At 31.0% G+C, this 15841-nt stretch overlaps 2 protein-coding genes across 4 annotated transcripts in view; one reads left to right on the top strand and one right to left on the bottom strand.

The window, feature by feature from the left end:
• Positions 1–4: 4 nt before the first annotated feature.
• Positions 5–4282, top strand: LOC114120449 (zinc finger protein 250-like). Of its 2 annotated transcripts, XM_027982354.2 has the most exons (4): positions 100–652; positions 724–867; positions 2388–2752; positions 3364–4282. In XM_027982354.2, the coding sequence occupies exons 1-4, from the start codon at positions 509–511 to the stop codon at positions 4205–4207; spliced, it is 1497 nt and encodes a 498-aa protein (XP_027838155.2). In that variant the 5' UTR covers positions 100–508; the 3' UTR covers positions 4208–4282. The 2 variants fall into 2 exon arrangements, with proteins under 2 accessions (XP_027838156.1, XP_027838155.2); XM_027982355.2 differs by lacking the exons at positions 2388–2752; positions 3364–4282 and adding an exon at positions 1035–2358 and having other exon boundaries at positions 5–652.
• Positions 4283–4897: 615 nt separating this feature from the next.
• The window catches only part of LOC114120468 (paired box protein Pax-6-like), a 46388-nt gene continuing 35444 nt past the window's right edge, over positions 4898–15841 (bottom strand). For both annotated transcript variants that reach the window (XM_050199651.1, XM_050199652.1), the window contains 5 exons: positions 11342–11539; positions 11070–11152; positions 10236–10483; positions 7173–7531; positions 4898–5044 (listed from right to left, as the gene is read on the bottom strand). In XM_050199651.1, coding sequence (XP_050055608.1) covers positions 4956–5044; positions 7173–7531; positions 10236–10483; positions 11070–11152; positions 11342–11539 — 977 coding nt within the window. In that variant the 3' untranslated portion in view covers positions 4898–4955. The remainder of the gene's footprint in view (positions 5045–7172; positions 7532–10235; positions 10484–11069; positions 11153–11341; positions 11540–15841) is intronic.

The following is a 15841-nucleotide window of genomic DNA, read 5'->3' as shown; positions in this document are numbered from 1 at the left end:
TTCTAAGTATAATGTGACAGAGTTTTTGAAAATGGATTTAAATCGTGATTCTAATGATATGGAATATACTATAGTAAAATGGTGGTATACCTGTTACTAACTGTAAGGTTCAACCAATCAAACGGCTAAATTTTCCTTAAAATATCATAGTTCATGTTATCACAGTGGAGTACTGTCCAACAACTTGAACTGAACAACTGAAGTTAACATTGAACTATTGGAGTGCTTCGGTGCGTGTACTGTGTGCTGTCTAGTGAAGTATTCTCGATTTAAATATTTAATATTCATATTGGACAGTTAAGTTGTAATAGACTACTATATGAATGAAACTATGAAAGATATAATATATATATTTTCCTATAGTCAGTGGTTGTGATGCCATAAGTTAAATTATAATATTTTATAAGTGACATTAAACACTGTGCAGTTTTAACCCAATCGGCTGTTAGTTTTTACTCGATAATTGTTGAATTTGTTGTTCATAATATTTTTATTTGTCATTTTTAAAATGGACCAAGAAAATCACGGTGTTATATATATTGAAAATTGGAATGATTTATGTCGGCTGTGTCTACGCAATGAACAATCGTTGCAAAATTTATTCTTTGAAGAAACTCTATTGGAAAATATTCAAGAAGTTACAAACCTTCACGTAAGTTAATATTGCTAAATACTTAAATTTATGTTAATTATAATTTTGTTTAAATTATTTTAATTTTGCAGTTTAATGTTGAGGATTCTTTACCTAATTCTATATGCAAAATTTGCATTGAACAAGTTAATTCATTTGTTGAATTTCGAGTACGATGTAAAGCTACAGACGAATGGTTACGAAACGAAGCTGTGATTTTGGATAATGATAACAAGGTATAACTTTTATTTAGCTTATATTAAATTCTATATTAAATTATGAAATATTGATAAGTTATACTTAATTATAATTAAGAATTGCATACCGTCGTTCCAGTTTCCCATTGAAATTTGTATTACTGTGTCTATTATTTAATGAATATTGGTATACATGTATGTTCCAGGATAATATCGAAATTGTAGAAGTAGTGGACATCTGGAACGACGGTACTTCATTGGAAAAGAAAGAAACCATAATTTCTCAATTATGTATAGAAAATACTGATGATAAATTTTGTTTGTGTGAAGATTGTGGGGAATGTTTTGAAACAACTAAACAACTTGCTTTACATACTAAAACACATTCTTCTGACCATGTTAAATGCAATTTATGTAATGAAGTTTTAGATAACTATAGTAAATTTGATAATTCATTATTAAAAGATGAAATTAACCTATGTAAAAAGTGTAAAAATATGAATAATATTGATAATTTAGAAGTTAAAAATTCTTATAAAGAAATTGAAGGAGGTTTTTTATGTGAAAAATGCCAAAAGGTTTTCAAAACACTGGCTGGTATGTTATCACATTTAAGAAATTATGAAAAAAAATTAGAAATAGGTTCCTTGTCTTATCAGTGTCATTTTTGTGAGGAAGTTTTTGCAACAATTCAGCAAGTTTGGATACATATGAAAACTCATGCACCTGGTGAGAAGATAAAATGTCGTCATTGTGAAAAATGTTTCAAATCATACTTGACACTTGTACGCCATGAAAACAAACATGAAGGTACCTTAAATTATGTATGTTCATATTGTGGAAGAGCTTTTGTTACACCATATGGTCGTGATAGACATGAAATGACCCATAATGCAGCCAAAGACGTGCAATGTGAAAAATGTACAATGACGTTTTACACCAGAGCTGAATATAATAGACACATGAGATACCATGACAATGTTAGGAACTTTTTATGTTCGTTTTGTGGTAAACGATTTTTTGAAAGTGCTCATAAGACAATTCATGAACGTGCCCATACTGGCGAAAGACCATTTGCTTGTAATTTTTGTGGAAAAAAATTTATGTCTAAACAAAAAGCACGTCGACATCAAGCTATTCACTCAAGGCATAAAAATAAAAAATAACTAAATAACTAAGTTTTTTAATTTATTTAATTACTTGAATTCTTTTTAATATATTATGTTTGTTCCTATAATATAATTTTTATGTTACCGAATAATACTTTTCATCCCTAGGTATTTTGTATTATTTGTATTTTATTATGATTCTGAATCTATATACTGTTAATATAACATAATGTTTTATAATGTTACTTTTTTCATCTTTGTTTTGTATTTGTATTTTACTTTGAAATTTATCAATAAAATCTGGTATAGAGTTTAGCAGTGTGACTATTTATTAAAACTAGCTAAGAAAATATCATTCTATAATAAAATGTTATTAAAATAATATTTTTAAGTTTTTAAATGTAACTTAATATCTTAATACTAATACAATAAATTATTTGTGAATTTTAGGATTCTATAATAATTGATTCAGAAGAAATAAATAGTAAAGATTTATTATTAGTGGAACCAGATCAATATGAAGAGCAGTTAATGGATGATCCAGAACCTGTCGATAATAAGCAAATAGTTGAAAATGAAATTGAGTTAACTCATTGCATTGTTCAATCAGAAGAGGTTATGCAAATGTCTGTTAATGAAGAAGAGATATTAGAAACTAATACTAGTGATCATCAATGTACAATTTGTGGTAAAGAGTTGTTGTCTGCATATACACTTGCGAATCACATGCGTTCCCACACAGGAGAACGTCCTTATGGATGCAGTGTGTGTGAAAAATTCTTCAAGACTAAATCCAATTTAAATGAACATTATCGGTTAGTTAGCACTACTATTTTATATTGTTTGGTACTTCCTGCTATCTCGATTACCTAAATATTTCTAAGACTACCTGTTAGAATCATCTGGGTTATCTCGACTGATATAATGGTGTATTAATACTCTACATTTTATACCCGCGTTGTTATTTTATGCGATGTTGTTATACTTGCATGCGTTACGTCGTCTCCATTTTAATTATCGCACGTTATAGCAAATCTTATACATTGATATAGTACCTAATTAATTTTATTTCGTTCTTTTTAATACTAGAGTAATTTTACTGTTTATTAAATTTAAATGTAAGAATATTATTTAGGGCGTTTTAACATTACATTTTTGTGATATTATTTAATTTTAAAACAAGATATAATCATTTTAAAATTTTGTAATATTCATTTATACACTCATCACATCATTGACCATCATTCATCCACCATTTCTTTAAATCGGTTTAGGGACGCTTCTTCAGTTCCATATCATACTACCTGCAGAATGAACACAAACCATTTTTAGAGTACCCTATGTATATTGTGTTATTACGTAGATATATATATGTAAAAAAAAATTCTCATTCCTCCTGCATAATATTTTTATTTCACGTATATAGAGTTCACAATCCGGAACTGCGTTGGATGAAGACGTCGAGCAGGGACATCCCGTCCATAACCCGAGTGACGGTCACGTCCGAAGACATTCTGACTTGCGGTCAATGTTCCAAGGTGTTCGTGTCGCTGGACGAATTGTCCGCGCACGAACGCTTACACGACGATCAGGACCAGGAACAAGAACAGGCGGAGGAACAGGTAGCCGCGCAGACTGCAGAGGCGGAGACGATCGTTTCGGCGGCGTCTGCGACGACGACGACGATGTTCACTTGCGAACAGTGCAACAAAAACTTCACGTCCAAGTCGCTACTCGTCTCGCACATCGGCAACAACTGTTCGGACGGCGCGGACCGGCAGTGTCCGTACTGCGGCAAGCAGTTCCGGTCGGTGGCCACGCTGGAAAACCACAAGCGGGTGCACACCAGGGAAAAACCGTTTACGTGCGAGCTGTGCGCCAAGCCGTTCCGGACCAAGGGCAACCTGTTGGAGCACAAGCGGGTGCACAATAACAGTCTGTGGCTGGTCAAGAACGAGCTGAAGACGACGGCGGCGGACCACCGGGAGACGGGCGCGGGGGGCGACCAGCGGTTCCAGTGCACGTACTGTTCGAAACCGTTCCGGACGTACACGGCGCTGCTGAACCACGAGCGCGTGCACACCCGCGAAAAGCCGTTCGAGTGTTCGGTGTGCGGCAAGTGTTTCCGCACCAAGTCCAACCTGACCGAACACATGAAGGGCTGTCACGACATGGACACGTCGGCATGCGGCTCGGACGAAGTCCAAGTGTTCACGTTCAAGACCCAACCGTCGTCGGTCGCCGCCGCCGAGTCTGCAGAGTCCGCGTGACGTCGCGCGTTCGTCGACGTGCAGCTGCAAAGGTCGCGCAGTAAGAGATGATTTTCATATCATTATCGTCGCATTTTTTTAATGCGTTTACATACACAGGCGTTTAATTATCTTATAATATATGATCGGAACTTTATTTTTTACAAGCATTTATACATAACGATAATAATATATTATTTTGGTATATATAATATATATATTATATATATTTAATAATATAATGTAGTTTACACGTCAAACGGTACAATATATAATTTACATTTTATATTATTCATTTGCAAGTACACATTTACATGATATATTGGTATTATATAAGTATAAGTAATATAATATGTCTATAATATTAATTCGATGTTTGTTGTTTAATCAAATTTGCGGCCATCATATTATATTATAATAACTATTTAATATTATGTTTTCGACTTTTTATTTAGCTATGATTTAGTTATAATAATAATAATAATAATAATAATTAATAATAATGATAATAATAATAATAATAATATTATGTTATTAAGTGTTAATAATTACAATTATACATATTATAAATATTTAAAGGTACCGCCTTTTCGTCTAACATTGTCCGTCGGCAGGTATACGTCTATATATAATGTGTTATAAATTATAAAATTACAATATTCATAACTTATACAATAGTTTATCGGTTCGCGGAAAATTGCACGGCGTCATCGACTGTACATATACGCCCGAAATCAGCTCTCGGAATATATTACTTGACGAGTTGATGTCACTGCAAGCGTGGCCAGTATTGCGATGACAAGTCGGCTGTGTGCCCCGGTACGGCGATCGGTACCGAAACTCCGGGCGATATCAGACCTGCAGAATTGAAAAATATCACATGAATTATTTTCGTTATATATTATTTATGTTGTTAAAATTTTAATGGATCATATTATTTAACCCAAAATTCAAGTATATATATATTTTAAACGGTATAAACGTCAAAACTAATGGCGTTGTTTCAAATTTTATTTTTAATGTGTATATTTTGTGTAGCCCAAAATTCCTGAAGGGAATTTCTCCATTTTTCAAACCGAGCAGGCGCGTACATAACAAATATTTCGGGGAGGAGCAGATTTAAGATTATACATATCCATGCTTATGTATAAAAGTTTACTGACAGAAACCACTCTCACGTCTTTATAAAAACATATTTAATAATTTTCATGAAAATTCGGTTAGGGGAGGGGGCTGTGTAAAACTTCTCGTGTACGTGTTTTAGGCTAAGTAATTTTAGAAGTTTACTTATAATCACAAAACAATATTGGATTTTAAACACGCAAACATACATGTAGCGTAGTTCAAACGACGCCACTGATTATAACATTGATATAATTACAAATGCCTACTTTAAAATGCAAACGATTCTTTTTACATTTTACAGAATATCGGTACTTATTGATATGATAATTATGATGTATTATAAGACTGAAAGTTATGATTTTATTATTACTCGATAAAAATGTGTGTATAAATCATGTTATTATTATTTTATTGTGTGTCAAATCATAATTATACGAGGATGTATTACATAAACTATTATATGAATTGATTTGTTTTAGTGACTAAGTACTTATATATAATATAATTCTAATGTTTCTTATTTATTTTATATGTATCACTCTATACGCGTGGTGGCTGTATTTTATATTGTGGTGATACGGTGGTAATATTTGTTAACTGCAGAACTCAGAAAACAGCTATAACGTCATGTACGTATGATCATATAGTATTTAATATCGATGTCATCAATTTATCATGTGTCCTATTTATTTATTGAAAAATCAGTACCTATGTACCTACAGTTATAATTGTTAAGTCCATACCGGATGGAGGGTAATTATATTATGATATAGCTCACGATTTAGTTTACATCATAAACGTTTTGGTATATTTCAGCGATTTTGGTATTATGGACAAGCCCTTTCTAAAGCTCCCATTCAGTTACGACTATATATTATGGCAATATGAAAAATCTCATAATATTATATTATACTGAATAGCAAATAAATATCACATAGTATAGCTGTATTACCTATTGGATATTACTACGTAGGTATCAATCATTGAATCATTGCAACACCACAATACCACCAGTCACCGACATATTGAAAATTATTTGAAATACGTAGGTATAATAGCTATAAATGTACAAATACGGGTTTAGAATTTTAAGTATTGTTACCCTGTTGGTTCACAATATTACTGAACTTTGTATGTATAGATACTTAATACTACCCTCAATAAACTACCGTCCCAGTGTAAATCACCCTCGAATTCCGATCTGTACAATCGCAATCGCGTATAACTCAGAGTTAAGACAGATGAGGCTTCACAGCATAAAAGAAAATATTTAAGTATTTTTATTTTTTATTTTACTTAATAATATATAAATTTCAATACTTAAGTCACGTCTTCGTAATTGAACTTTCATGCTTATGTATAGTTATTAGTTACATCAATACATCGCCATTTATTTTGTTTTAACGTAAATTATGATTATTATTACTATAATTTACAAATCATCATAGTCCCCATATGTAGTAGACCTTTTACTTTATATGACTATTAGCTATAGGTATATCATTGGTATTAGTTATAATTTAAATCATACCTAAACGTTTTATGAAATATGAATAGTTGTGTCCCATAATACTATTTTATTTTTATTATTTCCCATAAAGTCCTTATCAGTTAAAACCTATATTAATGTTTAAAACTAAAATGATTTAATTTAAAGCTTGAAAGTTCAAAATATTCGTAAAAAGTTTAAGTAAAAAATAAATTCGAGTTCAAGTTTGATTCAAAATCTTGAATTTGAAGTTTATGACCCTCTCCTGAATAATAATTATTAGCTGTTCAGTTATTCCATGATTTCGTTACGAATTTTCGGTACATTTATCAACAATATAATATTCTAGTATAATATGTAAGTATAGGTTACCTGTCGAGTTTGAGCCATTCATGTTGTATTGGTGGTGCGCGTGGTGGTGTGAATGGTGACCGTTTATAGGCGGCGGATGGTGATGGTAAGCAGCGGCGGCGGCTGCTGCGGCAGCAGCCGCGTGGTGAGTTGGTGGACTGCTGTTGTTGGACGTCGGCGACACGGGAGGCCTCAGGTAATCGGGCGCGCCGATGGCCAGCGGTGGCGATGTGTCGTACGTCGGCCTGGACATGCAGCCGTACGCGTCCCGTTGGTCACCGCCGCCGCCGCCAGCCATGGCGTGATGGCCACCCATGATCGGCAGCGACAGACTGTTCTCGTTGTTGCCGCCGGGCATACCGAAATTCATTGACATCGGACTGTACAGAACACGAGTGAAAAAAATTTAGTGACATTCGTACAACAATAATGTTAACAAGATAAATGATTTTCTAGTAAGGTTATAGGTATAACACTTATTGTTAAACCAAATATAATATATTATTTAAATAATAATATTTTGGAGATAATTTCATAGCCGTTTGTGAGTACTAATCTTTTAATTAATTGCACATACGAAACAAAATCAATTTTTTTAATTTTAAACACGAATATAAGGTTGTTCAATTGTTTCAAGTTCAGTGGTTTTGCACTATAAAATCACTAAATAGAACTACTTATATTCTATATTATGTTTTATACCATAAAATCAGTGGTACGACGCGTCATGTTTTCTTAATAAAACCTATATTATTATAAAATATTGTAAATTTTTCCTAACAGTGGCGTATTTATGGTGGTAGATGAGGGAGATATCCCCCTTTGACCTTTTTTGTTTTAACTTATATTACTGCATGTCTGCATTAGCTTGTATGAAAAGATTAAAAACATATTTAAGAATTTTCATGAAGTAGGTAAATTTTACTAATGAAATATTTGTTGTATTTATTAATTGTTGAAATTTTGAATATTATTTTAATTTTAGTCCAGATTGAATGGGCTTACAAAACTCTATGCTCATAACAACATAATATTGGATATTGAAAAAATCACTGACAAAATAGCTAAAAAACCAAGAAGGCTACAGTTTGTTTTGTAAATGATAAATAAATAAATGATTCATTATTTAATATGTTATATGTTATCATTTATAATTATAAGGTTTATGCACCATGTTTAAACATATATAATTAGTGCTCGATTTTTAAAGCATATGACTCTTTTTTTATTTATGAGTTAGAGATCTAAGTTTTATACATAAATTCGTTACACGTCATTCTGATTCCAAATAAACCAATTTTTTTGTCGCTTTTTTATGTAAATGCTTTTTTAAATATTATTTCTGTAGATTTTTTATATTACGTTTATTATGCTTTTGTAATAAAAACAAATTAATTAATAAGAAATTTAATGTAAAAACCCAGAATGCGGACTAAATGGTAAATATTAGATAATTATTGTTTTCGTTATCGGCTTATTTATTAAATAGATTAAACGTACAGATTATCGATTTACATATAGGCTGCAGTACCTATACGGTCAGTATGCCTATAACATCGATATAGATCATTTCAAAACTTAAGACTTAGTGTTGTAATTTGAAACCTCTGGTATAAAGTATGCACCGAATTCTTCAGTGGATGTTAAGAGTTCGTTTTCTATATATAAAAATATTCTGTCGGACAATAGTCACTTTCACTACTGCAATCTAGGAAAATACGTGGTAAATAATTCTTTTTTTATTTTAAATTAATTTTTCAAATTTTTTTATTCATTTTTATAAGTTTTTTACTGGTTCAAGTTAATTTTTGGTCATGCTTTTTTTTGTTGCTTATTATGCTTTAAAATTCTAGCCCTATATATACCTAATATATATTGGTATGCAATTATAATAAATTGATAGTATCTTCATATGTATTTCGAATGGAGGGAAAAAAAACTATTTTAGTCATATTTCCTCCTTCAAATAAATCCTAAATACGCCACTTATACCGATTATTGATATTAAACGAATAATTTTTCTTTAACATTATTGTGGAATAGTTAAGATTATCTCCGGCTTTATATTATGTATTAATGTATTATGATGTTCATGTGTGTATTATATTTTTATAAAGCTATTTATCTAATTGTTTTGTAATTTAAAATAAGGGTGGTATATACGTTATAATATAATAAGTGGATACTATATGTAACATTAATTTTTTTAAGTGTCTAACGAATGAGTGCATGTATTACATGCACGAAGAAAATTCAATACAGCAATCATTTTCCGATTATCAAACAATCATTTTTTTTTTTTTTTTTTCATTTTTTTTTTAGTAGATAATGCTTTCCAATTAATTTTTAACATATTTTATTATTAATCGCCAACCAGAAAAAAATATTTTAATTAAAACTCGAAGGAAACGAGATTATTCTAACATTAAAAAGATTTCCAGGAAATGTCGTGCTTTTATACTCTTTAGTTAGAAATTGCAGACTGCAATCAGTAAGTATAAAGATATATAATTATCATGTATTTCTGTATACAATATAGGTGCTTTATCTATATAATTATAACTATAATACGCAATTTAATCTATTAAATTGTTCATTACATGCAATGTTTCTTAAAAACAAAGAGAATGTTTGTTTTTGTTTAATATAAAAACAGTTATTAAAACAAATAATAATTGAAAAACTAACGGGGTAGTTAAAACTTAAAACAATAAGATATAATCTATTAAAAGTAATTTTTTTTTAGATTACTGAAAGTTTCAGTGAGACAATTTAAAACGTTTTAATTTTAAAGTCACTCGGTGTATACTGTGCATACACAAGCAGGGTTTTAAAATTTAAAATTGTAAAAGTTAGTTTCAATTCATAATCAATCCTTATTTTTTTTGTAAACTTATATTTATCTTCGTAACACAAAAATATATGATATACACCAAATTACTGACAAGTGTTAAAAGTTTATAAACATTTAATAAGGAACAACGAGTGGTTAAAAAGATATTATTTGCAAAATAAATGTTGAACATTTCTTTACGGACACAATTATTTAGATAGGTATTTATAATATTATATTATATTATGTACCTGAACGTGTCATGGTTTCCGATGGTTGTGTACATATTTGGATTAGTATCTGGATTGTTTGCAAAACCATTCATCCTGTTCGGAGAAGATTGTTGTTGCTGTTGCTGCTGCTGTTGTTGTTGTTGCTGTTGCTGCTGCTGCTGTTGATTTTGCGGGTCCATCGATTGGTTTTGGTTGGAATTTGGACGCCTTTGGGTACGGAGTTTCTCTTCTCGTCGCCACTTAGCTCGGCGGTTCGAAAACCATACCTTCAAATTATATAAGTAATATATTTTAATTTATATTTAAATGTATATTAAGATTTAAGAAGACCTAACCTTGCTATAATTAACTATCTATTTGTTTGAAATTCCATTATTTTAAAAACTTAATAATACTTATATGGTACTTAATTAAATTTTCTGCGTCGAAATATTAAATATAATATGCATGATGATGTCTTAAAAAAAAAATTAAAACTTAAAAATGACAAAGATGGAAAAGGTAAAATTTTTTGTTATTTTCGAAATAATAGATGTATTGCCATTTAAATGAGATTGTTTAATGCTATTTAAATTACAAGTGTAGGTACCTAATAACAGTAATAACAAACAATAACACAGTTATATACACAAGTATATTCTATTTTTCTACAAACATATATAAGTATATATATGCATGTAACACATATAAGAAGAGGGACGTTTGTGGATGGTCTTTTTAACTTTTATGAAAAACTTTCATGTTGAAGTAAAACCGAAATTCCTTGAGTTTGCTAGTAAACTTTTATATCTCTCTGTGAATATTTTTTTAGCCCTTTTATGCATTCGAGAACAGAAGAAAAGTGACGTTTACCTGTATTCTTGCTTCCGGCAATCCGATTTTCCCAGCGAGTCTTTCTCTAGCGAATACATCAGGATAATGTGTTCGTTCAAATTCTAAATAAAAAAACGTTACATTATCGGTTATTATTATTGGTTTCGATATGGTGAAACAAATTTATAAATGTAGACTAGTATAATACTACTAAATTGTAGTATACCTATATAGGTACAGCTATTTATACTTATGTATGAAAACTACTAAAAAAATGTCGTAATATCAGTATAATATTATATTATATTTACCTTTTTCCAAACTATCTATCTGATCGTTGGTGAAAGAAGTACGATTTCTTTGTAGTTTTCTCTTTAACCTGAGTCGTGCTTGGTCGTCGTCGTTAGCCGATCCGTTGGCTCCACCAATCAAAGAACCGTCGTGGTTGGAATTATCTCCGATGGACGTGCACGTTTCGTCAGATCCCATTCCTCCGTCTAAGTCTAAAACTAATAAATAATTTTGGATTATTAGATATTGAAATATACAAATGTAATAAATTTGATTTATTTTTCATTAACAGTTATTATGGTCTTATTATAATATTGTTAATGTGAATATTTACTTATACCTATAACTAAACATTTATCGTTAAAAATATCGATTTTAATCGCTTACAATCGTATAGTTACTGACACATTCGTATAAGTTGTGTTGTAATTATATTATAGTTTGAAGATTGATTGTTGGGTGCTCGGAGAGCTTTTTCACCCGGCCATCCTTTCACAAGTAGATTGAGTTCAATAATTTTAAAGGATAATGATTTTTATTAGAGTCCCTATTCTTGTGTTTTTCTAACCATTGGACTTATAAGTCCTCTGTATAGTGCACATTTTATAAGTTTATTTACAGTGATATTATATAATATGTTAACTAACTAATATATAATTGAATATTGACATAGGTATAGTGGTCGGTTATGTAAAATAACAGAAATTACGGCGCTCATTCGGCGAGAAAAACAAAGCGGTTATACGTAGTGCTATTGAAATCAAATGTTTAAATGCTTATATTTATAAAGGCCAATGCTATCTATATAATTGCAGTCTGCGCAAAGGCTATACCCGTTTATATAATCCACGTAAAATTATATCCATGTATATTTTATAAATCTATACGTCCTGTAAGGCTGTATATACCACGGTTTTAAGTTTTTTACTAATATTATAATATGTATATTAATACGTTATATAGGTACATTTTTCTTTAAGCCGGCTGGCAATTTTGGTTTTCTTTTTGGTATAGAGTTTATAAATTGTTTTTATGAAGTTATTGTAATTTACATTGAAATTCTAAATTCCTCTTTCCCAATACCCCTTCTGTGGCTCATACGCAGGATTTCTTCATAAAGCGAGTTATTACGAAAACAAAAAAAATTGTGTTTCAAAAAAAGCATTATATTTATATAATTTTTTAAGTACATGGAAAGTATTTATTAATTGTAATTTTTCGATCATACTTTATACTTCAAAAGCCGTCTTAAGTAAATTTATTTTTAATTCAATGAAACCAATTGGTGTTAATGAGCTATATAGATGCAAAATAAAGACCATGTAGGTTTGAATCCTTCTCCTCACATGCACGGGAATGCGTTTCTATGTATAAATACAATTTATATAACTATATGTCTATATAAAATATTTAACTCTCTCAAATTTTTCGATTTTAAATACTTAATTGCCATTAATTTTACAGTATATAGGTATATTATAGGTTTATACTGACGCAAACGAATTATACGTTGGTATGACGGTATGTCGTTGCTGCAGCTGTAATTTAAATGTGACGAATTGATTTTCCCATTCACAGACGTCTTGTAATTGGTCCCATTGTAAGAGACGTCGTATAATATTATTTTACACGTAAGTAAAATAGTAGTTGCAGTCTGTAACTTTATACAGTGCCGTCTTGTTTGATTTTCAATTTGTCACTTGTACCGTATGCAGCGAATGAATTTGCTCAATTGAAGAGTTAAACTGGTTTTAATACAACTTTTATTTTTTACTTTAACCTCGACAATGAGAAAATAATTATGTGCCAAAATATGGTTAATGAATTAATCCAATCATTTTGAAAAACAATACCAGATAAATAAAATGATACATATTGTTTACTATTGTATGGTAGGTAAATATATTATACTATAATAGTGCTTTTCGTTATATTCCCGTATAAGTTGTAGCGATAATACATGCCAATTTTCTACACCAATATACCATATAACTGAAACTCAGATTTAGATTCATTAAATCTTTAAACAATGTAGACGGTAAACGTAAACCGTGGTTTTATAGCGTAAATAGAAAGTTTTAAAATTCATAGGCTGGAAATTTCTTTGAACAATTTATTAAAATATAGTATTATAGTCGAGTTAGTATAACCACTTTATAGTATCCTTTCCACCGTAGGGTGTTCTATATATATGGGTACTCGTGCATGTAGAAAGAACAATAATTTACTTAAAAATAATTAAAAATATATTTAACTGCCTACTTACGATTTAATATAAGTACGTCGTTTATTGTTAGAATAATTCGTTTATGATATTTTCGTTTAAAAATTTTAAATATTCCAAAAAGGCAGTATTATTTTACTATAAACGCGGACAAATGCATTTATTTAGTTTTGGCGTGTTACTGATTTATAGCTGTGTTATAAACGTGTACTATGTATTACATATTGGATATTTTATTTGTATATTATTAGATACCGAAATTTTGCTTAAAAGCTCGACTTAGGGCGACGTGTCATGTGTTATTGTATTGCATAAAAAGCTATCACATAGAAAAACGGAAAAACTATACAGAGGCCACTATTCGATATAGGCATTGTGTTATATTTATTATTGTGGGAGGTACATAATATTATTCGCACACCGCTTAGTTATTTTGGCAAAGTCGACATAAACACGCGGCACAGTATATTATTGTATGTATATTATATTGTTTGCATGGTGACTCGTATTAACTAAAACAATTATTTCAAAGGTCCGAGTTTATGATGTGAAAGACTGACTATACATATATATGTATATACACACTGAACCTCAGACCTCTCTCGTTGTTATAGAATATATATAGGTACATATTATATACAATCGTTGCAGTCGCAGTCCATCCCTAAATCGCGGAGAGATGATTATTACAGCATCCCTTCTCTTTCTCTTTCTATATATATATATATATATACTCGCTCGCGCTCACAGATACATATATATATACAGACACTCACACAAAAGTACGTCGTTGCTCGTTACGCTTGTGTGTGTGTGCGCTCAGGGGCCGACTTTTAGGGGGTTCAAATTGTTCATTGGACCGCGCGGATCGGCGGGTCGGGTTTGGGGGACGGTACATCGCGCGACACAAGGGGTTCGACCGTATACACTATGTATATATACACATTTTTTTCGTCTCCCTATACCCGCCATCCTTTTCTGTGTGCCGATCGTCCGCCGTGGAAAAAAAGGGCTTTTTTAAAATTTATATATATTACACACGCGATATTGTACGTATAATAATAAATATACACGTACGCATAACGCGCTCGATCCGCACGACACTCGCATATATATATATACATAAATACAACAGCCGGCGTGACAAAAATCGGCCCAGAGGTGTGTGTTTTTGGTATAAGGGGAGTGGGCAGTGTGTCTAGGTGTGTGTGTGTGTCTTTGTACGATTTTCACCGTGTATGCACATATGTAATATATACACGACTATAAATATACGTTATATACATGTATTATTATATTATACTGGATTTACACATAATATATACTGTCACCGTCATAAACGCGGTCTATATACGGTGCGAAAAAAAAAGATAAATAAAAATCTCTCGTTAATAATAATAATAACAACGCGCGGGCACCGCATTTATACAATATTTTTAAAACCCTTCTTCTCGCGGGACCGTTTAAAATTACGCTCCGCTATTTTCCTCCCACCGACACTCCCCGAGGCTCGAACACTCTGCGCGGCGCAAAACACCATAAACGTTTCTCGCATACGCAGGAAAACTCATCAATAATAATATCATATTTAACTTTATTGGATTTTTTTCACCTCTGTTTCACTTCTGTATAGGTAATCATTTAATACAATTCATATACTATAATACTTAAATTTCATTTAAGTACACAATCTAATAGTATAAACTGCTACGAAAATGGTTACAGTATATATACAATGCCACAATAAATGTACACATAGAACACACATAATCGGATATGCGTTAATTGTTAGCCAAAAAACTATCAAGTCCAACCGACTTTTTTTTTTTACGAAACTGAAGAACTTTTGTTGCACATGTATTATTATGATACATTACTTCGAACGTAACTCGATAAACCGTATAAGTTAGACGTTAGTACCAAAAAGTTCAACTGAAATTATAAATTTTAATTATACAATTTGTTCGTGGACATTTTATAAACAGTCAATATATTTTTTTAATATTTGTATATTGAAAAAAATAATCGACGAGCGGTTATACTCGCAAATGGTAGTTAATCAGTTGTATAATATTAATATAGGCTATACCTAGTTATAAGTAGATACTTTTATAGGCGTATTACGTAATACATTCAGAACGGCATCAAGTTTTGGCCGAATTTAACGCATATTCACATACAAGGGCCCGTTTGTATCATCATGTCGTATATACTATACATAGGTTCATTATATAGAAGAATATATATACCTACGATGCACCATAACGTTCGGGTTTTAAGACCAGAGGTGCGGGGA

The sequence above is a fragment of the Aphis gossypii genome, chromosome 2 (genome assembly GCF_020184175.1).
Source record: "Aphis gossypii isolate Hap1 chromosome 2, ASM2018417v2, whole genome shotgun sequence".
In the NCBI taxonomy this organism is placed as follows: domain Eukaryota; kingdom Metazoa; phylum Arthropoda; class Insecta; order Hemiptera; family Aphididae; genus Aphis; species Aphis gossypii.
This window is presented reverse-complemented; position numbering and strand designations above follow the sequence as displayed.